A 27,558-nucleotide genomic window follows, 5' to 3' on the forward strand; every position below is an offset into this window, starting at 1 on the left:
TTAACAATAAATCTTTCTTACTGTAGTATTTAAAAATAATAACTACTCACACAGTGTGCTTGTTGACGTTTCAGAATGTCTTAAATAAACATTTTTTCACAGAAACTGAAAGGTCTAACGTTAGGAGTATAAATAAATTTTGTACATGGTGGCTCAAACAAACAAACCGGTTGCAGTTTTCACATCGCTTATTTCCTCACAAAAATCTTTAACTCGCCAATGGTTTAAGTAACGTAAGACTAGAGTCGACCATCACATGTTTACTTAGTCAAAATAATTATTGGTTGTACAGTAAGTTACAGGCTATACTACTTCAACAATAACCATAATATGCACAAAACAAGTCCACTTTGATCTGAGAAGCCATATAAAACAATGATGTTCATAAACGTGTCCAACGGCAACTTTAAGAAAACAGGAAACAAGAAAACATGTTTGACAAAACCGTTGATATTTATGCTAAAAATGTGACTTTGAAGCGAATTGTAATGGAGATTCATCTACCTGTTAGATGAATGCAGACGCGACACAGACGTCAAACAAAGTGAATCATATTTATTTTGAGGTATCGAGGGGGGCATCTCACCTCCTATGTTACAAAGTTACATTTATTCAACTTTAAACAGTAGTTCAGAAATGTTACCACAGGAACTATCGCCGTTAGTGAATGTAGCGTCATCATTTTTTTAAAAGTAAAGTCGCGCCAAAAGTCTTCAATCAGTCTTCATTTGCAGCACCTGTTTCATCTGAAAGCCGAGAGGAAACTTTCCACCTTCGCTGTGGTTTTCGCTGTCAGGCGGAAAGCGCTGTATAGGCATATGTGTTGTTTTTTATTCACAATTTCTTTAAGATGCAGAAAGCACTAAAGAAGTATTTTGTAAACATGGACGAGTATCTTGCCAGCATCGGTCTTTACCGAAAGATGATGGCGAGAGACGCGTCCTGTCTGTTTCGAGCTGTTTCTGAGCAGGTAACTCACCTCAAAATAACGGTTTGTTTGTTTAGTTGGATAACGTGTGAAAATGTTTGTTGTGTAAGCATACAGTATGTATTTTAAGTTATATAAGACGACATTACTCTACGTAACATTTCTCCAATGATGTACCTGTTCAGGGCTGTACCTTGTTTTGGCAATATCCTGCTTATTTGTTGTTGTTGTTTTATTTTGTTTTTAGCTTTATTACTCTCAGAATTACCACCCAAGAATACGAAAAGAGTGTGTCAACTACATGAGGGCAAACAGATGCAACTTTGAGCCTGTGAGTATATTTACATGTACATATGTTTTCATCCAAATGAGGTACTATTTAATTGACGCATGTCAGAATTTATTTATAATAGTTTTTTTTACATGTATTACTGTTTCATAGTTTGTTGAAGGTTCCTTTGAGAAGTATTTGGAGCGTTTGGAGGATCCAAAGGTTTGTGTTCAAGCTCTTCCTTGACAGTGAGTCCTTTCCTTAGGTATCCAAGACTTATTGTAACATACTGTAAAATGTTACGTTTGTAGGAAACTGCAGGTCAAGTGGAGATAAATGCTTTGTCTTTACTGTACAGGTATGCTTTGCACCAGTATCTTTTCAGTTTGGACTAATAATGCATTGCAAACACTTGCAATGGGTCATATCAAGCATGTATTTGCTTACTGTATATAGATTTTTGGTAGTTTTTTGACCGTGAATACAGTTATATACATGCATTATCAGTCAGACACTTGTGTATTAACAGCATGAACTCCATAAATAATTTCTGTATGGATCAAACTTTGTGCACAAGGGCACAATGTCATGCCGAAACCACAAAGTTTCACTTTTCAAACCTGTCTAAAGAGATTGCATGGCTGTATGGGTAAATTTATGCACCTGCTAGTAGTGGGTTTCCATTAATAAGTGCACATGCTTTTGGCCATGAAGTATGTTTGAGTATAATGCTTTAATCTATTAAATTCTGATTTAGGTTGTATAGTTTTTTAAAGGTAACTTGGTTTTTGTTTGGTGGATAATACGATCAAATATTGCTGAGCGATTTCAAATGTAAAGTAGAACGTTTGAACCCACATTTCTTATCTGATTGGTCTTTTGGGCCAGGCGGTGCTTTGTCATTTATAGGTATCCAGGTAAGCCGCCAATGGAGATTGCAGATGAAGAGAATTTGCTTAAGGTGAGGAATGAGTAAACTCTGCATTTCGCGTTTTTACCTTTGGTTTCACAGACAAGGCTTAGTCCTAGACTAAAACACATGTTTGAGCCGTCTCAACTGAAAATGATGACAGATCTCAAAATGTGCCAGTGCCATTGATTTGTATCATGATGCACACCAGTAACATCTTTTTCTAAGGTATGTTTATAAAAAATGCTTAAACGTCTTAATTTAAGCAAGGCCTAGAGCTAGCTTAAGCTAAGCTTTGTCTGTAAACCGGGCCTTAGGGGTGGTTTCCCAGACACGGATTAGCTTAAAAAATTAAGACGTATTATAATTACAAAAATTAAAACTAGTTTTAACAAACATGCCTTACTAAAAACATTAATTGTGTGCTTTTTAATGCAAAGCAAAGTGATGTATTTTAAGATATGTCAGTGCACGTTGTTTTTAAGTTTTAGTCTAGGACATGGGTGACCAACCCTGTTCCTGGAGATCTACCCTCCTGCATATTTTCGTTTCAACCCAGCTTCAACACGCCTGACTCTGATTTTTAGGTAGCCCTGAAATGCCTAATTGCCAGGTTCAGGTGTGTTTGATTGGGGTTGGAGCTGAACTCTGCAGGACAGTGCAGGACTAGTCTATTCCCTGTCCGGGAACTGCCCCATAACATTTGGCAGAATCCAGTTCACAGTGCTTTTTCAGAAAACTAACTTTAAAAAGTAACTTTTAAAAAGGTCCTGATATGTACCTTTAAGGTACCAATATGCACCTTTTAGGTACAAAAGTGTAAAAAAGAGTTACCGCCTCAGTTTTACCTTCTTTTCCTTTATTTCTGAGAGTGTGCAACTGAAAGCAGCATTGTGTTCCCGACTTGCAAACTGTGCTAGTTTATATTATAGCTTATTTTGGTTATGAACCGAAAATTGCACACATTAAACGATGCACATAAAAATTGTAAAGGCTCAACAGTTAAATTGAGTAACAAGGTGAAACCTGTTTAAGGAATAAGAAGATTTTCAAAATCCAAAACATGTTCAAAGCTTTCACGCATCAGATAAAACACATTTAAAGGAAAACACCACCATTTTTCAATATTTTACTCTGTTCCTCCCTCAACTTGTGAATATATTGACAAATTAATATATACCTATCTTTTCAAAATGCGTGCACTTATGACGCTTTTCCATTGCAAAGTACCCCACGTTTGTTTTGGGTCCGGTCGGGTCAGCTCACCTCACTTTGGCGTGGTTAGCTTTTCCATCGAGTTAAGTAACACTTTGCAGTGGGAGGGATTATAGGCGTGTCGTTATATTTGCGCTGTCTACTGCTGTGACATCATACATGTGAGAGCATTGTTGTTCATTCCCATACATTTACTTATTTCTCAGGGGCTGTCCACACGGAGACGTGTATCACCGTATACATTTTTTATCGTATTGGCGTTTCATCCACACGGATCCGGCGTTTTGGGAGACTGAAACCGCAATTTTTTGAACCGGGTCCTAAAGTGGATAAATCTGAAATCGACACCCTTGCGGTTTCGTGTGTACAGCCAAAACGTATATTTTGTGAAGCGAAAACGTCATCACATCACATGTCGGAAGCGTCACACGTAACAGCAACAACAATAACGGCGCACTACATGATTGTGTTCGTGCTACAGAAGCTACTAAGCCTACTAGCTTTATTACAGCAAAATCTATTGCTTCTATGCAATTGTGGTGACCAACAAGCGATAATGGACAACACCTTACGTTGGTTATGCGCATGCTCAAAGTCTTCTTCTCCGTGTATAGTGTATGTCTGTGGCAGAATTACAGCGCCCCATACTGGTCCGGCATATATACTACACTGCTTTCAGTCGGTTTCAGTGTTTACCTGTGTGCGCAGATATTTCTTGAGACGACGCCGTGTTTACGGATTATTTTTTTAGAACATTATTATAATGTTTGCTCGAGACCGTGCAAGCTAGCATGAAGGTAAAGTTAATCTTTTACATTATAGCGATGACGCTGGTAGTGACGATTCTCTTATACCAATCAGTGATCTACAGTGTTTTCGCGTCACGTTTGGTATCAGTTCGGGTCGCTTGAAACCCCAACCGAGGTGGTACGAAAAAAGTATCAGGCACTACGTACTGCACCCAGTGGAAAGCTCCAAAAAATAAGCTGACCCAAACTAAACCGAACCGTGGGGTACTATGCAATGGAAAAGTGCCATTTTTAGCACATTATATTACACCAAATGCACAAAATAGCGTTGTTTTGAGCAACATAATAGGTGCTCTTTAAGCAAATATGCATATCACATTTTTCAGTTTGTGCAAAATGTTTAGCATCAAAGTTTGTGCATAACCTTATGATCCAAGTTAGCGCAGCTCGATTTGAGTGTTTTTGGATCTCTTTTCACATTCTGAATTGCACCCCACAGATTATGCTGTGTTGCTCAAACAATGGTCACTATGACATTGTATATCCCAAGAATTATCCAGTGGATGCTGCAGTATGTCAGGGTGAGTGACACATACTTTGTACAATGCAGTCTTACTCGATCTCGATTGGGTTGTTGGACTGTATTTTGTTGTATCTTATGTATTTTTCAGCTCTTTTGTACGAGTTGTTATACACTCGTGTTTTGGGTGTTGAGGAGGACGAGCTTCAGGCGGCTCTGGAGGGCTTCAGAGGAGGGGGCCGGAGATACAGGAACAGTCATTCTATGTGCAGTGAGGACGCTGGTTATGACGCTCCAGATGAACGCACTCAGAGGTCTCATATGTCCTTCACTGCTTTCTGGTGCGCTTTGACCAATGTTGGTTTATATTTTAAATAACTTTGTTTTCAGAGAGGAATGGGAGCCGAGTGGACAGAACCGCTCGGAAGACAAAGCCAAAGCTGGTGTTGAGGACCAGAAGGTGACTGAAGGCATAATTATTATAATTCATCAATAGGAATTCATCAATATTTGATTGACAGGTCTGTCTGCTTTAGGTTGCAGAAGGGTCGAGCAAACTGGCTCTGCCCTACAAGGTGCTGAAAGCTTTAGAGCCTGAGCTGTACCGTAACGTTGAGTTTGACGTGTGGCAAGATGGTCGCAAAGGTACTCTTGGTTTACTCGAGTCAAATTTTAAGAGCTTCGTTCTTAGTTTAGGAATAGTTCAGCCATTACACGGCATACAAGGCTAAGAAAGAGTCAGGATGTAATTTAATGTAACTCTAAATGTGTTCAGCTACTGTATACTGTAGGATGGCATGAGGGTAATGAATTATGGGGTACTTGTCATTTTGGGGCCAGCTATACCTTTAAGACACCTCTTTTGTAGGCTTTAATGCCTGCACGTAGTAGTATAAACACCTTCGTATTTGTTTCTCATCAGATGAGCTTGGAAATTCATTGTGTGTTTACATTATTGACATTTGCTTTGTGGTAATCCTGTGTTACAGAGCTACAAAAGACTGATTATATGGTGTTTGCTGGCCGGCAATACTTTTTGGGAGATAAATGTCAGGTAAAAGACCCTCATCAGATTTTAAATTATGATGCTTTTTCTCTTGTCAAATCTGAGAGGAGAAGCCAGACCTCAGTTACTTTTTAATAGTAATCCTATGTCTGACACCTATATGTGACATTCTCTGAAAATATATGACCCGTGCTGGCAAAATGAGTTGGAATGAGATTATTATTGATTATTATTATTATTATATTATTATTATAAGCAAAGTTACACGTGTTTGAAGTTAATAAAGTCAGCAAAGTCATTTTTGAGAGAAATTGAGTTGAAGGTCTTTGAGGGTTCAAAAGCAAAATCACTGCATCCATTCCTTGAAATCACTGTAAAACTAATAGGTTCAGCACATACAAAGTCAAAAACAATAGGAAAAATATACGTTTACATTTTTTCTTTTATTGTTTGATTATCATTGAGACAGACCGCTTTAAGATCTACTGTAATTCAAGCATCTAATATAATGTTACGCATCCAATATTTTTCCCAACAGTTAACCAAACATTCACTTTAGACATAACCAGTGATGGACAGTAACGCGTTAGAAGTAATGCGTTACTGTAATCCAATTACTTTTTTCAAGTAACGAGTAAAGTAAGGGATTACAATTGCAAAAACAGCAATTAGATTACTGTTACTTCCCCGTAAGCAGGCTGCGTTACTGCGTTATTTAACCTTGATTTTGTTTCGTGAGACTCTCTCGTGTCGTGACGCGAGTCAAGTTACAATGATGTATGAGCAACGCGCCGTCAGTCAGTGTAGTGTTGAACATGAAGAGACCACATGGAACGCGGAAGAGAACAAGACTATGCAGCGTTTAATGCTTGGAAGTATTGACATTACTTTGAGTTTAACCCTGTTAAAGGTGACAAAACATCCGCGTCCGCTTTACACTCTGCATGGAGAGAAAACTTTTATCTACAGCGAAAACTTCCACCTCAAATCTGAGCAAACACCTAGCAAGCCAGTGTTGTACAGAAATCCGACTCCTCGGACAAATCCTACTCCCCTCGCGTGCACCTCAAATATGAAACTTACTGGAAAAAACCCTGAACCCCCAGCGGCTCCATTTCATACACGTTCACGCGATATCTGATGTAAACAACAGACTATATAACTATATTTCATGGATTATACGCATTTATGGACGACAATGGTCATTTGATGAACTCTATTAGAAGGTTTTTATGGGTTATTCACACATCTGAAACAGACTGGATTCGACTCGCGATCATTATATTAACACCAAGGTAAGAAGTTCCGTTTATATTTTGCATGTTGTCATCTAGACTTCTGTAACAAAATACTACATTTATCATGCTAGAGCATCTGTATCTCAAAACAGAGACCTTTTAAACGATGTATAGTAATATTAATATAATTAATGTTTGTAGACAGTAGGCTATATATAGTGTTAGCAAAAAAGGACGTCATCATAGAATAGAATTAGGCTGCAAGGTCTTGGCCCGGTTGCATAAAGCACCTTAAGTTTTTCCCTTAAAGGTATAGCGGAGGATTTTCTCGAATTTTAGAAAAGAACCGCCTTCTCCACTTTTTAAAAAAAATGCAATTGCGCAACACTCCTGATTGACAACTAGGAGGACCCACCCGTCTTGATGATCCACCCGGCAAAAAAGAAAATCCTCCTTGCTTTAAACTGTAGCATATTCAGGTCGTGCATCATGTTTCTGAAAGTAACTTAGTAAAGTGACTAAAGTAACTAATTACTTTTAAAAATAAGTAATCAATGAAGTAACGGGATTACTTTCTTGGAGAAGTAATCAGTAACTAATTTATATTTCCAAGTAACTTGCCCAACACTGGAAATAACACATTATAAGTCCTACCTGTGTGACGACTTGTCAAACCAGATATTTTTAATACTGTCATTCTGTGAAGATGTCTATATAACGGGGTTGAGCACTCGCACGTCTGTGCATGCTTCAGATCTGTCAGTCAGCTCGAGGAAGGTTGTATTTATCTCTTATCACTCTTAATAAATCTTTTAACATCAATCAGGGCCCAAACTTTATCTCTCTCAATAACTATTTAAAAATCAAGCAAGTCCTGCACTTTATTTTCTAATTCCTGAATGTTTTAAAGGTCACGTTCCTTCTGATCCCATTTTTTTTAAACTCTAGCTAGTGTGATGTTGCTATAATAGCATAAATAATACCTGTAAAATGATAAAACTCAAAGTTCACTGCCAGGTGATATATTTTCTTAAACAGAATTCGCCTTTCAAAGCCTACAGCGCACGGCCGGTTTGGACTACAGCCCTCTATTTCCTGCTTTAATGATATCACTAGAACAGTTTTTTGACTAAACTCCGCCCACATGAATACGTCAGTCGGAAGCTAAGCTAACATGAACACATGTTATATTGCCAACTATAAACACAATCAATGTTTCAAAAACACAAAAAATGGGACCTTTAAAATCGAAACTAAAATGTCAGACGTGCATGTGGATGAACACGCATCTTTACTATGTATGTATTACGGTACATTCACACGGGACGAAAGCTTTAACGCTTGACGGAAGGCTTGTCTGAAGCATGGCCAACAGCCAATCACAGTGGCCGCTACACATGCTCCGTTCTTCCATAGACGTAATTGGCTAGCTCTGTCTATGTTATTTGGCGATCTGATTGAAAAGTTGAGAAATGTTCAACTTCTGTCGCGAGCAACGACAGTGGCGCGGCGCCGACGGATCCACAATTCAGTAACGCGGTAACGCATGACATCACCTAGGGATGGGACGATTACCGGTTTCACGATTAACCATGATAAAATGCCCTGACGGTTAGTATTATCGTTTAAAATGTAATTATCATTACAACCGTGTTTGATTACCGTGATTTTGAAAACTCGCGGTAAATCCTGTCCAGCCAGAATCAGCTTGACGCAGGCGCTCGCATGCAACATTAGTTTTTGCGTGAGAAGGCGTGGCGGAAGGCAGTAACAGGTGCACTGTGTTTTAATGCGTTGTTTATGTGTGCATTCGAAGTCCTTATTTAAGCTACTGTTCATTAAAACAGGTTCATACATCTCAGGGCTCCATGTTAATGTTCATTTAATGCAGGGGTGTCCAATACAATCAGTCAATCACAAATGCAATGCCGGTAGATCGCATATAAGTTAATAACTGTGTATGCTGCTCCACGCCTCCACGAGCTTCGGAAAACAAAGCGCCAAATTGGCATTATGGTCTTAGAAGTCTTTTTGAGTTGTTGCGCATTTCTTCTCAAGTGTGTTTTTATAAATCTTATGCCTGCCCGCTGCAGCCAAGTCGTCTAACTTTCGAAATTTGGATGCACATACATGCAGGAGTTGATCCACACGTATGGTGTATGTGCGCGCGATCAATCTACCAACCGAACGAGAGAAGATGCTTCTGATAATGTTGTCATTTTCTAGTTTATTTCATCAAAACCGCATCTCCGCTATTCCGCTACAAGGACTCAGCATGTACTCAAGGATTTTTTTAACTCCTCAAAAAGAATGGAGTAATGGTGACAGCCCTAAATTTGACGTAGAGATAGTCCTCCTAACACACATTTAAAGTGTTATTAAAAAATGTAACAGTGTTTTGTTATAAAATGTTTTTAGCAGGTAGGTCTTGTCAGCTTTATCATTTTAAAAGTAGATTGCCACACAAAAAAGGCTGGACACCCCTGATTTAATGTTTATGCTTTAAAAAGTGCATATAGCTGCTAATTGTATTTGTTGTTTGCTGATTTAAAAAAAAAAAAACTTGTTAATGTTTTCAGTGTGTGTATCAGTTCTTTTTGAACATTTCCATCTCAATTTAAGAAAACCATGATAATATTGATAACCGTGATAACTTTGGTCACTATAATCATGATATGAAATTTTCTAACCGTCCCATCCCTAACATCACCTATTAAAAGTGAATGGGAAGCATCAACGCTTACGTCCCGTGTGAATGTACCGTTAGATTCAGCATTTGGTACACCTCCCAGAAAACATACTAAAAAATCATTTTAGATGTTTAATGACTATTTAGAGCATTGAGATCTCTAGACAAGGGCTTAACATACTTATTTTTATGAAAACCACAATTTCGACCAAAAACTTTCTTTTGCCACTAGCTCAAAATTTGACTGCGCATTCGGACTCATTTTGTCAGCATAAGTCACACATAACCTTTATCCTTTTTAACCTTTAATATTGACTGAGTAAAATCATGTCAAAGCTTGAAATCAATGAGCATCTTTGACGCTCCCAATCTGGATTTCACAGACAGGCTCACATACGTTTTACCTTTCAGGTCCGTTTGGATCCAAAAGGGAAGTATTACAATGCTTTCATACAGGAGGTTGGGACCCACACCACTGCTGTGACAGTGTTCATAGAGGAACTTGGAGAAAAGTGAGCCATGTGCATTCACATTTCGCACATGGATGTGTGTTTGAGCTTCTCAAAACATCCTCTCTCTCTCTCCTCTAGGCACCTTGTTCCTTTGACCAATCTGAAGCCAGTGAATCCAGTGCCAGCCTGGAACATCACACCAAGCAGAAAAGGAAACTCCTACAACCATCAAGAGCAGTATGCTGGAGAACTAGGTCTGCCAAAGCATAAAAACATAAAATAAACACATTTCATGACAAATACATGTAAAAAAAAATGGAAGTAAAAGAGGAATCTTGTGTTTAAGCAATAGCGCTCGTAGGAGTGTGATATACTGCAGTATTATGAACCATGCCCTTAAAACCAGCGTTTTAAGATTTTATCTTGTTTTGTGCTCATGTCATGGTTGTAAATTGATTTACTAGAAACCTCTACTTGGTAGCTAAACTCCTAAAGTATGTTTTTAGTGACTTGGCCTGCGGCATCGTGCCTCTGGCCTAATCACAGCCGTGATGATATAAGAGCTATATCACACGCCTCCGAGAGCAATATTGTTTTATACAACAGTTTGAAGTGTTTTTAAAACCCTTTTTTGTGAGTCACTACTTTTTTCCGCTATGCACTTGAAGCATAACTAATAGCCGTTTATCAATATTACTGTTTCTGGGTCACAATATGTAGTTTTAAGATTATTTCAGGTGAGAATATATTTGTATAATATTTAAATGTGCAATTGATTAGTAAAGCATTTGTGCAGCTTAATATGCGAGTGTGTGATGCAGCTCAAGTGCTTCACGCCTTCCTCACTCATTCATGATCAGTGGTGGAATAATATGTAAATGATACGAAATCATTGTTACAATATGAGTAGAATATATCACTGCTATCAGACAATCAGATTCGAGAACCAGAAAGAACTGTTGTATAAAATTATATATTTGATTATTAATGATTGTGGATCAAAAAAGCATCTCCTTAAAATGCAGATCCTGAGATGCGTGGCCGACGACGGTTCTTCAGGAAGTCTCGTGGTAAAGAGATGTTGATGGCAGTGTCCTACAGCCGTCCTCAGCCTGGCCTGCCCCCTCGCCTGCAGCCCGCCCCTGGTAACATTCATCCCATACGTTCTCCTGGATTGCATGGTCCCGCTCCACCTCCCGCAGGTCTGGCCTATGAACATTACCGACCACACCCGCCACCCAGACCACCGCGAGGATACGGACCACCCAGGTTAGGCACATACTTCTTTATAGAAACTTTTATTCTTTGTGGTCTATGAAGTATAAATGTGCATTACTGCCTTTACTTATTGTATGACCTTTTTATGCGATTTTCTTTTCTGTTTATTTTGTTATACCACATCTGTTCTTGTCAGAAGTTCGGCCCGATTCCTAAACAGACACCATTTTATCGGACCAGAGATGGCCTATTATCCCGGTCCAAGCAAGCGCTGCTACCAGAGTTTCGATAACTACTCATACAGGTCTCGGTAGGACGTTTCCAAATATGTTGTAATTTACATGTTACGTTTGCATTTCAGGTGTCCATCAATCTTCAGATGAAACACTGAAAATTTGTCTTTCCATGGATTTCCAGTAGACAGAACCAATTTCCATCTCTTGCTTATTTTAACACAGTCAAAACTAACTATTTTACCTTATACGGTTGAATTAAATAAGCAGCTAGCTAACAGCGACGCCTTACTTAATTATAAACTAAATGCTTGTATATACTACACTTAAAAAAAGTTGGTTTAACTAAAAGTAAGTTACATGGTTGCCTTAAAATTTTGAGTTAATTCAACTTAAAAATATTAGGTTGACAATTTTAAATCATCTTATATTTTTAAGTTGAATTAACTCAAAAATGTAAGTTGACTCAACAAAGCTTTTTTTCAGTGTACACATTGTCATAAATAAACTGTAAATGTTATGGATTATTTAGGCAAAATGTTTTAAAACACTTTTTTTAGATGTTTAGCATACTTGCGTTTAATTTTTGTGCTGCTGTGAGTGATTGATTTGTCGTATTGTGAGTTTAGTGTTGGACAGATCATTTGTTTCAACCATTCATTAAAATGGCAGATGTGGAGGGGTCGTGTGCTAAGACCGTCTGTTAGGACATCTCAAACCATTTGTGTTAACAACACGAATACTGGGGAAGCGTAGCGCTGGTACACAAGCTGACGAATGCTAATACAAAAAACATCGGTGTTGCGTAGATCCAACGATAAGTCAAAAAATATCTGCAAATGAAAATTGACATCTGGACAAAAAACTTTTTGGCACAAATTTCCTTTTGGATCTCTTTTGTTTTATAATTTGTTAACAACACGGAAAACATTTTATGACTTTCAACATTGTCCCTAAGGCATTTAAAACACTCCGGTCTTCCTACTAGTGCGTACGTTCGTGTTGTAACCCTGCTTTGAATTTCAGGAAGAAGTTTGCACAAGTGCGGTCTAGGGAAAAGAGTGCAACAAGGGTGCATATCGATCGCAAAGGGGGTGGTCGTAAGCACCCTTTTCAAACCTTAAATGACCAATGGGACACCCTACGGTCTTATTAACTCAATGGGCACAAACAAACATTGTCATTGTAAGTCCACTAGATTGACTGGCTGCATCCAGGATTGCACACTTGCAATGTATGTGTGGAAGAAAAAAAATGTCAATGCAGAAGTAACCCTAGCCTAGTTTTGGCTTAATCTGACTCTGCCCATTTAAATGCACTGTACTTCTGTGCATTAAATCAATTTTTTTTCTCAGTAGGATGTATCACATGTACATAATTTTTCAGTTGCATAATTTTGCTATTTTGTGTACATTATGCAAACAAAGTACCAAAAAATGGTTATGTGTAGAAGGAGCCGACGGCAGATGCACTCTCTGAATAAAGAGTGTCTGAGCTGTGTTCCTGAGCCAGGAGAGGAAACTCAGGACATGGAGGGAAGCATCACCTTCTATGAGATTGAGGAGACTGATGAGAGTGCCTTTACACCAATACCAGTAAGACATTGAATCCTCCTTCAGTAACCATTGATAAGATCAGGGCTTTTTCTTGAAATCATCTCCCTATACAGTGTTTTCTTGATTTGTCTGAAGGGTCAGGCTGTCCCCAGTGCCATGGTTGCAGGAGCCACTGCTTACTGGGTACCCAGAGTCCCCAGTCCAATCCCTCCATCAGGCAAACAGCCCATGACATCATCAGAGGAGGACCCTGATGAAAGAAGCACTGCTGGTGACCAAGGTAACTTGCCAACACGCTGACCCGTGTCCGAAATCAACCTGTACCCTTGGGTACTGGCTAGAGGGGATACAGCTACGGCCAAATCTTGTGCGATGTTGGGTTTAGAATTAGGTTTGGGGGTAGGATTAGAATAAAAATGGCGCTCATCCGCTGAGATTTCACGAGATTCTGGATATAGCTGTACCCCTTTTAGCCACAATCTTACTCTTGCATAGTGTACTATTTGAAGGAACAAGCGTTTGTAGGGCCTGAAATGTATAGCTGAAACCATTATTAACTCTTTCACCGCCAGCATTTTTTAAAAAAGTTGCCAGCCAGCGCCAGCGTTTTTCATGATTTTCACCAAAGTTTAATGCCTTCCAGAAAATGTTCTTCTTCAGATATATAAACATACAACATACCAAATGAAAGAACAGACCCTCTGCTTTCAAAAAAAAAAAAACGTTTCATCCTACCTTGAGCAGTTCTTTTGTAATCAGCTTTTGAATATGGGTAGGTTTCTGCAAAAACACCACATTTTGAGCAAAAAGCAGAGATAAATCCATGTTTGTGACGGACTTTTCATAGAGATCCCATTCAGAGCGATCTTTAAAACAGACACGGACATGCAGCAGCTTGCCATAGGGCAATACTTCCGGGTTTAAAAAGTTGCGGAAGGGCGCCACCTGTATTGCGGAAAGACGGAAAATCTCGTCATTGGCGGGGAAGCGTTTTCTCTTAATTGACGAGATATCTCGTCAATGGCGGGGAAAGAGTTAAGTGCAGTCATTCAATCTCATGATGCTGTGCGAAAACAAGGGTATAAGTGATGTACGTTTGACATCTAGGCTACTAAAATACTTACACTAGTGTTGTAGTCAAGACCACCTAAACCGAGACCAAGTCATGACCAAGACAGGCCGAGACCGAGTCAAGACCAGTGCAAGTCACTGCATTAAAACACACATGATAAAATGTGTAATATGCATATGATTAGGCACTTCTTGTTTGTGTGTGCGTGCGTGCCATCAGACAAGTTGATAAAAATAATCAAAGGCATTGCAGATATGTGGGAATTTATCTTCGTCTATAAGCAGATAAAAGTGAACAAACACTAAAGAGCTGAAATCAACTTAACCATTTATTCTGAATTGTCTTTGCATGGCTTGCCATCCACTTAACACAATGCAGGTGTTTTTAGTAAAAAAATAAAAAAAAACTGTCATTGGGAGAAACTTAAACAATTCTTAAAAATGCCAACATCATATGCCAAACCTGAATAAACTGCATGAAATTAATGATAAAAAATTAATTTGTGATGTGCCATTAGTTGTGGTCTTGACCGGTCTTGAAATAAAATTCAGAGTCCTCTTTGTCTGAGACCGAGACGAGGCAGAGTAAAAAAACGGTCGATTCCAAGACCTTTAAAAAGTGGTCTTGAAACCGAGACCGGTCTCGAGAACTACAACACTAACTTACACTGTTCTGTGAGGGCTGGGTTGCCATGTTTTTACAGCAAAATCCACCCAATTGCTATTCAAAACTAGCATTCTGGGGATAAAATCAGCGTTTTTGGCAGGGTTCTTAAACCCGCAGGCATGAGAACCGCCCGCAGCAATAGTATTAAAGTAGCCCAATTCCAGGGAAACAATTCAGATTTCGCAACCATTTGTGATGATAGTGCTGATTTTATTCAATTCATTTTTAGTTATATAATTCTTTTCTCAATTGTTTAATTGTTCCAAAGCAGCTTTACATTAATAGTAATTCACAGTCTTGCCAGAAGATGGCAAATGCACTCACTGTGTGAATTTGGTTACCTATTTTTATTCACTCCTTCAAGTGGATTATACAAATGAAATGATGTAAGGCAGGACTAGTCAGTGTGTCTTGCAATGTTAAACTGCAATTGTTTTTAAAATATAAAATATGAGTTTTCAGTAATTAAAAGGCAAAATTCTGGGTACAAGAAGGATGTGTCTTTTTTGAAAATGCATGTTCTTTAATATATGACCTGCAACAAAAAATAACAAAAACAACATGAGTAATAACATGTGTAATAATATTATTTTTATATTTATATTATTTATATATTTTACAGCTACATAAACCTTTTTCTGGGTCTCAGGAGGATATATATAATATGATAGAAGTAAAAAATATATAAAAGGCAAAAATAGGGGTAAAAGTTTGGCCCGCACCAAATTTACAATTTTAAAATCTGGTCCTCGAAGAAGTTGAAGTTGACTTCACCTCAGAAGTTGAATAGCCCTGATGTACGGTGAACGAGGGTCCGGAAGGTGATTTCAGACACATCATCTCTCAACAGATGTGTTATGTCATGATGTTGTAATTTCACAGGATGCAATGCCCAAAAATGTTTTCTTTTTAGACCGCTCGCTCTGTTTTAAGATACATATCATGTGTTTTTATGAGTAATGATGGTTGTTTATTTATTGTGCTTAGGTGAATACTCTGAGGAGTACATCTACGCTACCGCAGGTTAGTTCAGCAGCTGCTGCCATGTCAGAGATATTTCAGCATTATATACACTTGTCACAGTGTCTTGTGTACTGTAATATTAAAATGCATAATGTTGTTTCAGAAGCAGGATTTCAGAGCCCATCAGTATATGCTGCTGCAGCAGAGTCCACTACCAATTTGGTACTGAATATTTATTTCATTATTTTCTCATTTTATTAATTTTACAGACATGTAATAACAATGTCAGACTGAGGTTTCGTTTTATCTTGCAGACCATTCAAGAAGGAGGTTCTCGCGCTGGTTCGCCACAAGAGGGTGTTGCTACCTACAGTTACTCTCAACAGGCATGCAGTCTACTACATCACTCCACTGCAGTTTGACATTCAACATTACATTATTTTGTTTAGCTTCTTCAGAGTCAGTACTTTATACAGACTGATGGGATGTGTTCAATTCAATCATTCAATGGTCTCAGGTGGTTGTGAAGTCATCAGTCATCTCTTCCTCTCAGCCAATCAACTCGGCCCCGGCTGCAATCTTCACCTCCAACTCCTCCCCTTCTTCCTCCGGGAGCTCCCAGACGCCTCCCAATCCCCTGCAGCCCAACGGCATCCTTACTCCAGGACAGCCACCACCCCAGAATGTTCTAGGCAGGCCTGGTATACAAAACAAATTAACATACAGCTAATCTTTGTCGTGCAAACAACTCGAACAGTTAATTAGCATCATTATCACTGTTGCTCGGTTTCTTGTAAGCTGCTACCCAAAACAGCCTAGCAAGTACATTCTAATGTGTTAAAAACAGCATTAGCGGTGCCCAGACACAACACCTAAATATTGTGGTGATGGTTCAGCATTGGCATTTATTGACTTTTACATTTTCCTTTAGAGAGTTTATCAAAACATTGTTAGTGGAACAACCAGTGTGTCCATTTCATGCATTTAAGGGTGCAGTGTGTAAATATTAGCGGCATTCAGTGGTGAGGTTGCGAATTGCAACCAACGGCTCAGTCCACTGCTTATCCCTCGCTTTTAAAATGCATAGAGAAGCTATGGTAGCCGCCATCGTAAAAACATGTAATTGACGGAGACAACTTAGTAAAAAAAGTTTGTCCGTTAAAGGCTTCTGTAGAAATATGGTGGCACAAAATGGCGACTTCCACGTAAGAGGACCCTCTCTGTATGTAGTTAAAAACGGTTCATTATAAAAAGGTCTTTATACACCCCTGATAATATAGTTTTGTATATTATTTTGCATTTCTGTCAAAAGGTCCTCCTAAAAATTACACACTGCACCTTTAATACTTCAATCATGGATAAATGTCGTGATTTTTGGAAGATAACAGCAAAGAATCCTAAAAGAATGAATTGTATCGTGTTTAAAGGAACAGTATGTAGGATTGTGGCTAAAACTGGTACTGCAATCACACAACTGGTGGCCAATACACAAAATAACAACATAAACATCAGTTGAGGGCTGGAACTCCACTTTTTAAGTGACAATATTCTGGCCAGACCACCGTTGTCAGTGATATAAGTATTTGAAATGAAAATGATTTCTTAATATCTAGTGACATGATCTAGGGCCATTTTATGATTAATTGATATAAATTTCCTACATACTGTTCCTTTAATCTATTAATTTCTGTCATTTTCTCCTGCAGTTCCTTGGTTCATGAATGAACTGGGTGAGCCGGTTGCCATGGCACCACCTCCACCCTATTCTTATGACCCTAATGGTGGTGACCTTCCAAGAGGTCAGAAGTCACCCACTACCTACTATTTATGTAGTTGCATACTAAAAGTTTGTAACGTGTCATTCTTTTCCACTTTACAGACTATAAAGTGCTCCAATACTATTACAACCTGGGGGTTCAGGTTAGTGAATCTGTGTAATGTGGTGACTGGCACCATTAATAAAGCCATGGTTATTTGTGTAATGCCTAAAACAGACACTGAAATGACTTTTAGACAGAGTTACTCCATGGAAACATGGTATTGTGCCATGTTGTGCCAATTTTTGTCTTAAATAAATGTCTTTGTAACACACACAAGATTGTATTTATCTGTTCTGCAGTGGTATCAGCAGACTTACTGGAACTCAGTGGTGCACATGCAGCAGGTGTATCCACAGCCAGGGACAGACGCTCAGTACCAGGCATACCAGAGCACAGTTCCCGATCACACCGTCCCCCAGGCGTATCCCGAGCCGGTCCGCACGTGTCCTCAAGGAGACGCATCCAGCAACGGTCAGCTCCTTAACTTCACCCTCACCAATAGCACCAAAAACCTTCACACTTTTAACTGGCACATCCACCTTGAGCTTGTCAAAACAGTCTGCTGTCCTGTACACTCATACGCTCCTCTCCCCAGGCACCCCTCTGGTGATGGAGCCCCCACCCCAGGTGATCCCCGGCACGGTCTTCTACCCCATGGTGCAGGAGCAGTGCGGCCAGCCACCCCTCCACCCTACCTATGAGCCATACGTACCCGTGCTCTCTACAACATACCACTACCTCACGCCCTGGACACCCGGCGCAGGCCAGCACCCGCGTGTCCACCACTCCGCTTACTGCCCTTCTTCTTCCCACACCCCCGTAAATTACATCACTGCCCCGCCCCACCCCACCCATCTGTCACATTCACAGTTTGTCTAAGTCTCGTTTTACTGCTTTAAAAATGTTCTAGTTTGTGTTGTTCAGTTACCTCAGTATTGTTTTCGCAGAAAAATGGTTATTCAGGGTCCTGCAGTGTTACCCGTTACGTAAAACAGAAAAGGAAAAGGGCAGATATGCGTTTACCACCCCGCACCTCTTTTCCCGAATCAACCCAATTTCACTCTAATGTCATAATGTTGGACTTTCCCCATTATTTGAGGATTTTAAAAGGTCACTCGATTCTACATGTAATTGGAAATCCCTTCACATTTGTTTTTACAAATGTATGTTTGCACGATTTCAGTATGGAGCAGTTTAGCGACACACCAGGAGTTCAAACCTTAGGAAACCATTGTCTGTTGTTTTTTCTATGTAAAAAAAAATCACCTATTATAGCTGCACAAATAAAAAATAAAACCACAGCAAGTTTTTCAGACCCATTTTAAAGATTTGAACCTACAAAAAGCAGTGACACCATTGATTTTGAGTACTATGATGTATTTGGATGGAAAGCAAAACGTCTGAAACATTTTGGTCAGATCCACACTGTAAAAAAGTAAGTTCAACCTGCTATTTTAAGTTTATAAGTTGACACAACAAATTAAGTTAAACAATTTCAACTTGTTTTATAAGTTAAAGTAACAAAAGTAATTGTATTTTAATATAATTTTTACAGTGCATGAACTTTGCACTGGTTCAGTTTTGCTTGCATGCTATTTGCAATGTGATATCCTGCAAAAACTAGAACTCTCTTTAATGCTATTTAAAAAACTTTGGGGACGAATCTGTACAGTTTGCAAACTGTTAGTGGTGTTACAACCGTATTATAGCACTTACAATAGTAGCACATGTGCAAACAGATCTTTGAAGTCAACATGAAACCATATTTTTAAAGATCATTTGTTTGATTTTGTAGTTTAAAACGGCTCAGTAATGTTAACTTTACTGGGAAAAAACGTAACTGAACTGAATGTTCAAACCATAGACTGTAAAAAAGATGGACAACGCAACGTCGCTTCCTTTTATTGTAATGAATTGAAGCCAAAAATGTTCGACCATGGGCGCTGCCATTTTACGTAAAAACGTCAGTTTGGAGCAAGGGCGTGCGCAGAAGGAATCGTCCGTGGAGCCAGAGGCAGAGCTGCGGTATCAAACTTCCTCCCAAATGCATAACCAATTCAACAATGCCAATCATAACGACACGCCCCGTTTCTATAGCATCAAATTACTAGTTAAAATAAAAAATGAACAATTGAACAACTACCTTAAAGGACCAAAACCATCTTTATAAAAATGTTATTTGAAGTGTAATTTTTTTTATTTGAAGACGAGTCCCCGTTGGTTTGCATGGAGAGGGTGGGGTTTATGATTTGTACTGCAGCCAGCAACCAGGGGGGTGATCAAACAGCTTCATTCAGTAATGTGGAATAAGTTTGCAAACTTCACGCTAGTTGGCTTGTTTGGTTAATTTAGACTATTCAACCTTCCAGGTAAGTTCTGTATGCTATGGTTTGTTTAAATAACTGATAATATTACTTTAACGTACAGACATCTATTCAGCCTGCTGTACTGTCTGCTATTGTTTAGTTCAATAACTTGCCTTTCCACATGAAATGTCTGTTCTTCGGCTTGGATTTTGTGAAATAATTTTCTAAATAAATGCGACGTATAGTCCGCTGTGACTTATATATGTTATTTCGTCTTAATGACGCATTTTTGAATGATGCGGCTTATAGTCCGGAAAGTACGGTAATGCATTTACTAATGTTAACATTACAACCTTATCGTAAAGTGTTAATAAATTTTGTTGCTTTGTTTCCTAAGTTAGCGTTAGGTTAATGTTTTTTGTGCTTCCACCTAAACTTTGCCCACAAAAAAGTCACAATGTTTACTAACAGCAAAAGTGTCTATACTTTAGGGCTGTGCAAAAAATCACCTGCGATTTTCATGCGTGTTTCATTAGTAAAACCGGTTCCTTGATTAGTATTAAAACGCCATCAGCTGCTTTCAGATGGAGCGGCATTTAATACACAGAGCGGTAGTTCACAGAGATGCTAGGCAAAATTGCATTCATAATCGAGGAAAATCGACTTTGAACTATGGCTCTGTGTAGTAAATGCCGCTCCATCAGAAAGCAGGTGATGGCGATTTACTACTAATCATGGAACCGGCTTTACTGATGAAATGCGCATGAGAATCATGGGCGGTTTTTTTTTTGCACAGCCCTATTATACTTCCCTGCTTATTGTTGCAAAGTTGAAAACGGTTAGCTTTTAGGTGGTGCAGACTGTCTCAGACAATGCTTACTGTCTCAAATAATGCTTGTATAGTCTGACATGCAACAATCGTAAAGGACTGTTTGAAATCGCACATTGTGCACCCAACTTTACGGCCATTTGGTTACTGCTGGCAGTGTAAACGGGGCTTAAAGTCGCCATGAAACGGAAGTAGCGATTGCCTTATTTTCCCCTTGGTGACGTATATCCGAATGAAACGGCTTTTGAGATAAAATAAGGCAGGGCTGGATTTGAATTTGTCCATCGAGATCTGATTGGATCGTTTGAAGTTTGGTCGTGTTACTCCCGGACCCCGCCCACCTGCCATACCATATGACCGGAAGTGAAGAGAGATCGTTTTGAGGAGGGGAGGAGATTTGCATTTTTGATTAAAGATTATGAGCACACACAAATTTTTTTTAAATAATGAAGCTCACAGATAAGTCATTTGTTAATAATACCACAATATTAAAAAAATATATATATATAGTTTTTCATTTCGATTTCATTGCGACTAAGTGAACCAATCTATAACACTCTTGATTCCACCTGCTGCTTACATTCTTAAAGCTCTTTGTTACCATCGTGAAGTGAAGCAATTTATTATGACAAAGCAGGAACATAAGAAGTGCAGTTTATAAACCAGCTGTTTGCAGATTTTGGTTTAAATGTGTTTTATATTAAAAATCCTTTTGTACATTGTCTAAGAAGTACACACATGTGCAAATGGCAGTTTTATACATGCAACAAAACCCTGCTCATATGTCAAAATATATAAAAATCATTTGTTGCAAAATAAAGATCTTAAACAAATTTTGATGATCAATTGACAGCACACATTATTACCATAATGAAATAATGCAAGTTGGAGTATGCAGTTTGGATCAGATAAAGACCACAAGGTGCAGTACAATATACTGAACTACTACACAAATTCTACACAAGTTTTATGGGTTAAAACATCGGCATGGGCTATTTTAAATGCAACCTAAAACTCAGTCAACTGCATCAGATTTAATATCACACGTGGTGCCCTTTAAAAACTTCTTGTATTAAAATAAAGATGCATAGGAGTAGAATACACAGGGGACTTGCCCCCCCCCCCCACACACACACACACACTTTAAAATAAGATGATTCTGTTCACCACACGATTTTAACTCTGCGCCACCATTCTTGCTCATGTTCTTTGGTTTGTTACTTTAACTTCCCGGTTTCACAGACAAGGCTTAAGGCTGGTCTAAGATTAAAACATGTCTGAGCCGTCCCAACTGAAAATACAGTAACTTTGAATGACCGATCTTAAAATGTGCCAGTGCCATTGATTTGTCTCGCTACACACCAGTGCTTAAAATATGCTTAAACATAGTCCTGTCTTTAGCTAAGCCTTATCTGTGAAACCAAGTGAACTGAAATCAAGCCAATCAAAGGTGAGTGTTACGAGGCGTGTTATGTTTCGTGCACGTGCGTTTGTTTTGAGCGGCAAAGTTTGAAAGACTGAAGCGGGAACAGCTCGCTCATGCAGTTGCAGCTGAAAACAGCTCATGGTGCTGAAAATACCCCTCAGGATGTGTGTTAGAAACAAGCTTGTACAGTGTCTATGCTAATAGATGGCAGTCGGTGCACAGTGCATTATTTTTAAATTTCTTAAAAGAGATTTGTTACTTTGACACTATTCTTCTTCATTGCATCTACTGCAATCACCAGCAACATATATTTTCCTTTTAGTGGGAAAGTAACATAGTCCTATAATGTGTATAAGCTGACAAATTTCTTCCTTTACACATTAAATTTTAACCCAATGGCATTTTTATGGTTAAAGCCACTAAAGCGAAAACCCCCTAAAACAAACATGAATTTTCTTTAAAGGTGCCGTGTGTCTTTTTTTGTTTTGTGGTTAATTTGCCAAGTGTAAAGCTTGTGGTGCCATAAAAAATGCAGACCAGCCAGTCAACACCATGGGATTATTTGTTTGTCCGAACAGGTGGAATTTCAGGAATCTGCAATGTATGCTGCCTTCACACACTGTAAAAAGTGAAAAGTTGTATCAAGTTAATAAATGACTTCAATTCCACATAAAAAATTCAACTTATCCACCTTATTTTTGACGTAAATGTGGGCATTGCCATCTTTAAGCTCTTTTGTGTAAAGCCTCCGATGACCCACTAAAGCGTGTGACACGAGTGTGCTTTTCAGACTGGTTAGTTAAGGTTTATTATAAAATCCAGAAAGGCCGGCATAATTTGAGCAGTTAGGGGTTGTCATAAAGCTGGTACAAACGCAGTAAATCTCTACAAAACATTTGTTTTGACCATAATCCACGTGCAAGAGCTGAATGTGGATGTGGTGAAGGTCCATCCAGTAAAACCTTTCATACAAACTGCCAGTGAAAAATAAACTATTGTTCAAAATCAACTAATGTTATGCTGATTTAGCTGGTTAATTTATTCTTTACAAAAATGCAATTACAGTACAGAATATAACTAATAAGCACACTGTAAAAAATAGCTGTAATTATGCAGCTGGTTGCCAGTAACTTACTGTAGAAGATAAAGACTGAAAATGTTTCATTTTCATTTAACTTCGAACAAACTGTTGCCAGTAAATAACATAAATGTAAAATCTACAGTAAGTTACTGGCAGCTAGTTGCCAGTAATACCCAGTAATACTGTAATTTCTACAGAATTTTTTTACAGTGCAGTTTATGTCATATAATGTTATAAGTATTAGATATTAATATGTTTGCACATGCTTTTGTGGTGTTTTAAATGAAAAGGCAAATTATTTCCTAAGCTTATGTCTCCCTCTAGACTGTAAGAAGCGATGTAATAATATTTTCATAAAACGAAACTAATACTGAATAAATGTCATTTTCTAATATGTTTATTATACTTGTTGGACCACGTGATAAGCTTGGGTGTGCATCATAAGCCTTGAAAAGTGAAGCCTCTGGCTCTTTGATCGCCCCCCGGTGGCTGGCTGCAGTACAAGTCATAAGCCCCGCCCTCTCCATTGAAACGAATAGGACTCTGCTCTAAATAAAAAATTATTTCCACTTCCAATAAAAGTTTCCGAAAGATGGTTTTGGTCCTTTCAAGTAGGTGTTATCACGCTGACATATGTTCAAGTGTTCATTATTGTGGTAAGTTTCATTTTAGCTAGTAATTTAATGCTATAGAAACGGGGCGTGTCTTTATGATTGGCGTGGTTGAATTGGTCGGGCGAGCGTTTGGGCGAAGTTTGATACCGCGACTCCGCCTATGGCTCCACGGACGATTCCTTATGCGTATGCCTTGGCTCCAAACTGACGTTTTTATGTAACATGGCTGCGACCGATTTTTGCATTTGGCTTCAATTCATTACAATGGTGGGAGGCGACGTTGCGTCGTCCATTTTTTTAAAGTCTATGGATAAGCTTTAAAGTTAAAAACACTTTGTGAAAAATGTAAGTTGAAAAAACTTGAAAACATTTTAGGTGTTAGTAACACCTAAAATGTTTTCACGTTTTTTCACTTAAATTTGTGTTACCAATTTAAAGATTTTTTCAAGTTTATCCAAGCTGTCTTTTTCATAAATCCAGTATCTTAGTCTGGAATTTGACATGAATGACCTCTCAAGACCAATTTACCACTGAGCTAACTTTCATGCCCGAGTTGCAGAGATGGACGGTCCATAAACTGGAAGGTGGGGAGACCATGATGGTGAGTGATATTTCTATTAGTTTTGCTCTGGCTCTACCCTTGCGTTGTCATTAAAGCCTTGGATATTTATGTAAATTAAGAATTATTTGATGTACAGTGGCAAGAAAAAGTATGTGAACCCCCAAGAATGAACTGCCCCTCCACAGTGATTTGCCACAAAATGTGACCCGATCCCCACGTAGGTCACAACAACAGACAAACACAACGTGCACATGCTGACAACACACAAATAATTCTAGTTTCTTGTGTCTTTTTTTAAAACACCTTCACAGTGCTGGAGGAAACTGTAAGTGAACCCTTGGATTTAATGGCTTGTTGAACCTCCTTTGGCAGCATTTACTTCGAGCAAACGCTTTTAGTAGATCTGTATCAGACCTGCATCTTTCAGAAGGAATTTTTGCCCATTCCCCTTTACAAAACTTCAATAAGTATGGTGTGAACCACTCTCCTGAGGTCATTTCCCAGCATCTCTATAAGATTAAGGTCTGGGCTTTGACTAGGCCACTCTTAATGGCACATTTTGTTTTTCTTAAGCCAGTCTGTGGTGGATTTAGTTCAATGCTTAAAGTCATTGTCCTGCTGCATCAACCAACTTCTACTGAGCTTCAACTGGCAGACAGCCACCTTGACATTATCCTGTAGGATTTTTTTGTTAAACTTGGGATTTTTTTTCCCCTTGATGATGGCAAGTGGTCCAGGCCCTGAGACAGCAAACCCAAATCATGATGTTCCCCTTCACCATACTTCACTCCTGGGATGATGTTTTGATGTTGGTAGGCTGTGCCCTTTTGGCGCATAGTATTCTTCCCAAACAATTCAACATTTGTTTCATCAATCCATAAAATATTTATAAGGTGCTCTTTTGCAAACGTCAGGCTCACAGCAATGTTCTTCTGGAGCAGCGGCATCCTTCATGGTGTTTTGCCATAGACACCGTGCCTGTTCAAAGACTTGTGTATGGTAGACTCATGAACAGAGATGTGTGCCTGTTCCAATGATGTTTTTAAACATTTAGCTGTTAAGGGGGTCGCACTCAGGATGCACAGCGCCGCGTCACGTCTAGGACAACTTGGAGGTAAACCGAAAGTGCATGTTAAATAACGCAAGCTTAGTCAGTTAGCGTCTACTTCAAAATGCAAAATATATGTTAGCAGCCAATGTTAATCGTTAATGATTTGGGACAAATATGATGTTATTTAATGTTAAACTATGTGAGTGGCGCGACAGGGATTAGAGCAACTTCCTGGGTCACAGCTGGGTGCCGTGGACAGGCGCCACCTGTCGGCGCCGGTGTGCGTATACTCATAGAAAGCAATGTGTTCAATTTTTTAGAATGGCGTGGGGCTGAGCTACGCGTCCTGTGTGCGACCCACCTTTAGGAGTCTTCTTGACTGTGTGCCCACTTCTAGGAAGTGTCTTCATTTATTGGCAATTTGTCTAACTGTCGACTGATGATTGTCTAAATATTTTGAGATTGTTTTGTATCCCTTTTCAGCCTTATGGATTGCAACATCTCTTGATCGGATATCTTTAGAGAGGCATCTTAAGGACAGCAATCCTTTTTATCAATCAAAGTAGCACTAAACCACTCCTTTAAACTCATTTTATTAATTGGACTCCAGCTTTTGACACACATTAGCTTTCATTAAAGTAATTAGTTCATTGGCTCACTTACATTTACCTCCAGCACTGTAAATGTTTAATGGGTGTTTAAAAAAAGACACAAAAACCAGAACCATTTTTGTGTTGTCCACTTATGCACATTGTGTTTGTCTATTGTTGTGACCCAGATAAGGACCAGATCACATTCCACGGAAAATCACTGTAGAAAACCAGTTCATTCCCAGGGGTTCACATACTTCCTCCTGCCATGTGTAATATCCATAGTTGCCATAGTTTTCTTGTGTAATACACAGCTAATAGCATGTATTTGTCTGATGTATTATAGTCAGAATCCAAATATAAACATAAATGTTTATCTTGTAAACATTTTGAATTGACCTCAATGATTCGTAATTCCTTATGACAACAAAGCACTTGAGCGTGATGAACTCTTAATCCTTACTTCTGCAGTGGTAAGCAGGAAATTTCCAATAGCATGTGAAGGCAGCATACATTAAATTACCCAACTCAGCTTTAAATGTAAATTTCCAGTGTTTAAAGACATGTAAAACATCAAAGTCTACTTATTTGCTAATTGCATAATTATAAAATAATATTGAATGTGACTGTCACAGACCATTTGCCATTGTTCCTCAAACCTTAAATCTATAGGAGTTATTCGATCTACGTCATCAATGTTCGCGGCCATGTTGTTGACATAGAACTGTCAGTCTGTCAATTGACAAGCGAGGCAGTGTGGGTATTATGCATGGTATTATTTATGTAATTTTTTTTAAACCGCGCGATGGTGTGTGGTGTAATACACGGCTGTTCTAACAACGGCAAAAAGAACCCCCATAATTATTGTAGTTTTTATGCGATACCGACTGTCAGAAAACATGAAAGGAAGGAGACAGATGAGTTGAACCAGCAAAGGAGAGATTCCCAACAGCAAAGTCTGTCCCCATCATTTTACCCCAGGTAACGTTAGGGATATATGCCTCACAGCAAAGTCTGTCCCCATAATTTGATCACATATGGTTAGCTGTAAGCAGTGGCTGAAACTGCTCTTTCAAATAAGCTGCCATAAATTAAGACAGTTATTAAATTAGTATTAATAACTATATGAACATAATAGGTCTGGCATTGATACTAGGTAGGGAATTAAGGGCCGTTCACATTATAACGATAACCATAAAAATACAGTTTTGAAAATCGTTTTATATTAAATAGAATAGCGGAGCTCACACGAAAACTATAACGATACAGATACAATGAACGACATCATTGGGATCACTTTCTGAGTGATTTTTCCCACCTGATGAAGGATAAACCATTGATAGCATTAAAATCTATTTGAACTTCAAGTGTACGAGCACTTAAAATGACAGTGAGCTCATTGCTGAGGTCTATAACATAAGATTACCTCCAGTTGCTGTAAAAATTGACTATGTAATGCTTTTTAATCTATTACATTAACTAACTGTTATGCCAAAAGGTAAGAGATTACACAAACTATTAGATTCACTGTTTAGAGTTACACGAAACGCAGCGTGTTGAGGACATCTGCAAAAGTTTTTATTACAAGCTATA

At 38.7% G+C, this 27,558-nt stretch overlaps 1 protein-coding gene and 1 long non-coding RNA gene across 7 annotated transcripts in view; one reads left to right on the forward strand and one right to left on the reverse strand.

The window, feature by feature from the left end:
* The window catches only part of LOC129423433 (uncharacterized), a 215,608-nt gene extending 214,964 nt beyond the window's left edge, over positions 1-644 (reverse strand). Inside the window, exon 1 of the long non-coding RNA XR_008637728.2 lies at positions 505-644. This is a non-coding gene — a long non-coding RNA (uncharacterized lncRNA). The remainder of the gene's footprint in view (positions 1-504) is intronic.
* A 54-nt stretch (positions 645-698) lies between these two features.
* Positions 699-18,807, forward strand: alg13 (ALG13 UDP-N-acetylglucosaminyltransferase subunit). Of its 6 annotated transcripts, none has more exons than XM_055179692.2 (24): positions 699-970; positions 1,176-1,259; positions 1,371-1,421; positions 1,511-1,557; positions 2,088-2,160; positions 4,573-4,654; positions 4,745-4,907; positions 4,984-5,053; positions 5,130-5,238; positions 5,583-5,647; positions 9,938-10,038; positions 10,117-10,232; positions 11,004-11,247; positions 11,393-11,506; positions 12,880-13,024; positions 13,121-13,265; positions 15,711-15,746; positions 15,850-15,908; positions 16,001-16,072; positions 16,204-16,387; positions 17,393-17,485; positions 17,566-17,606; positions 17,806-17,977; positions 18,102-18,807. In XM_055179692.2, exons 1-24 carry the CDS (start codon positions 851-853, stop codon positions 18,383-18,385), a joined length of 2,670 nt encoding a protein of 889 aa, XP_055035667.2. In that variant the 5' UTR covers positions 699-850; the 3' UTR covers positions 18,386-18,807. The 6 variants fall into 6 exon arrangements, with proteins under 6 accessions (XP_055035667.2, XP_055035671.2, XP_055035672.2 ...); XM_055179696.2 differs by having other exon boundaries at positions 16,204-16,378; XM_055179697.2 differs by having other exon boundaries at positions 16,240-16,387.
* Positions 18,808-27,558: the final 8,751 nt, after the last annotated feature.

The sequence above is a fragment of the Misgurnus anguillicaudatus genome, chromosome 9 (genome assembly GCF_027580225.2).
Source record: "Misgurnus anguillicaudatus chromosome 9, ASM2758022v2, whole genome shotgun sequence".
NCBI lineage: Eukaryota > Metazoa > Chordata > Actinopteri > Cypriniformes > Cobitidae > Misgurnus > Misgurnus anguillicaudatus.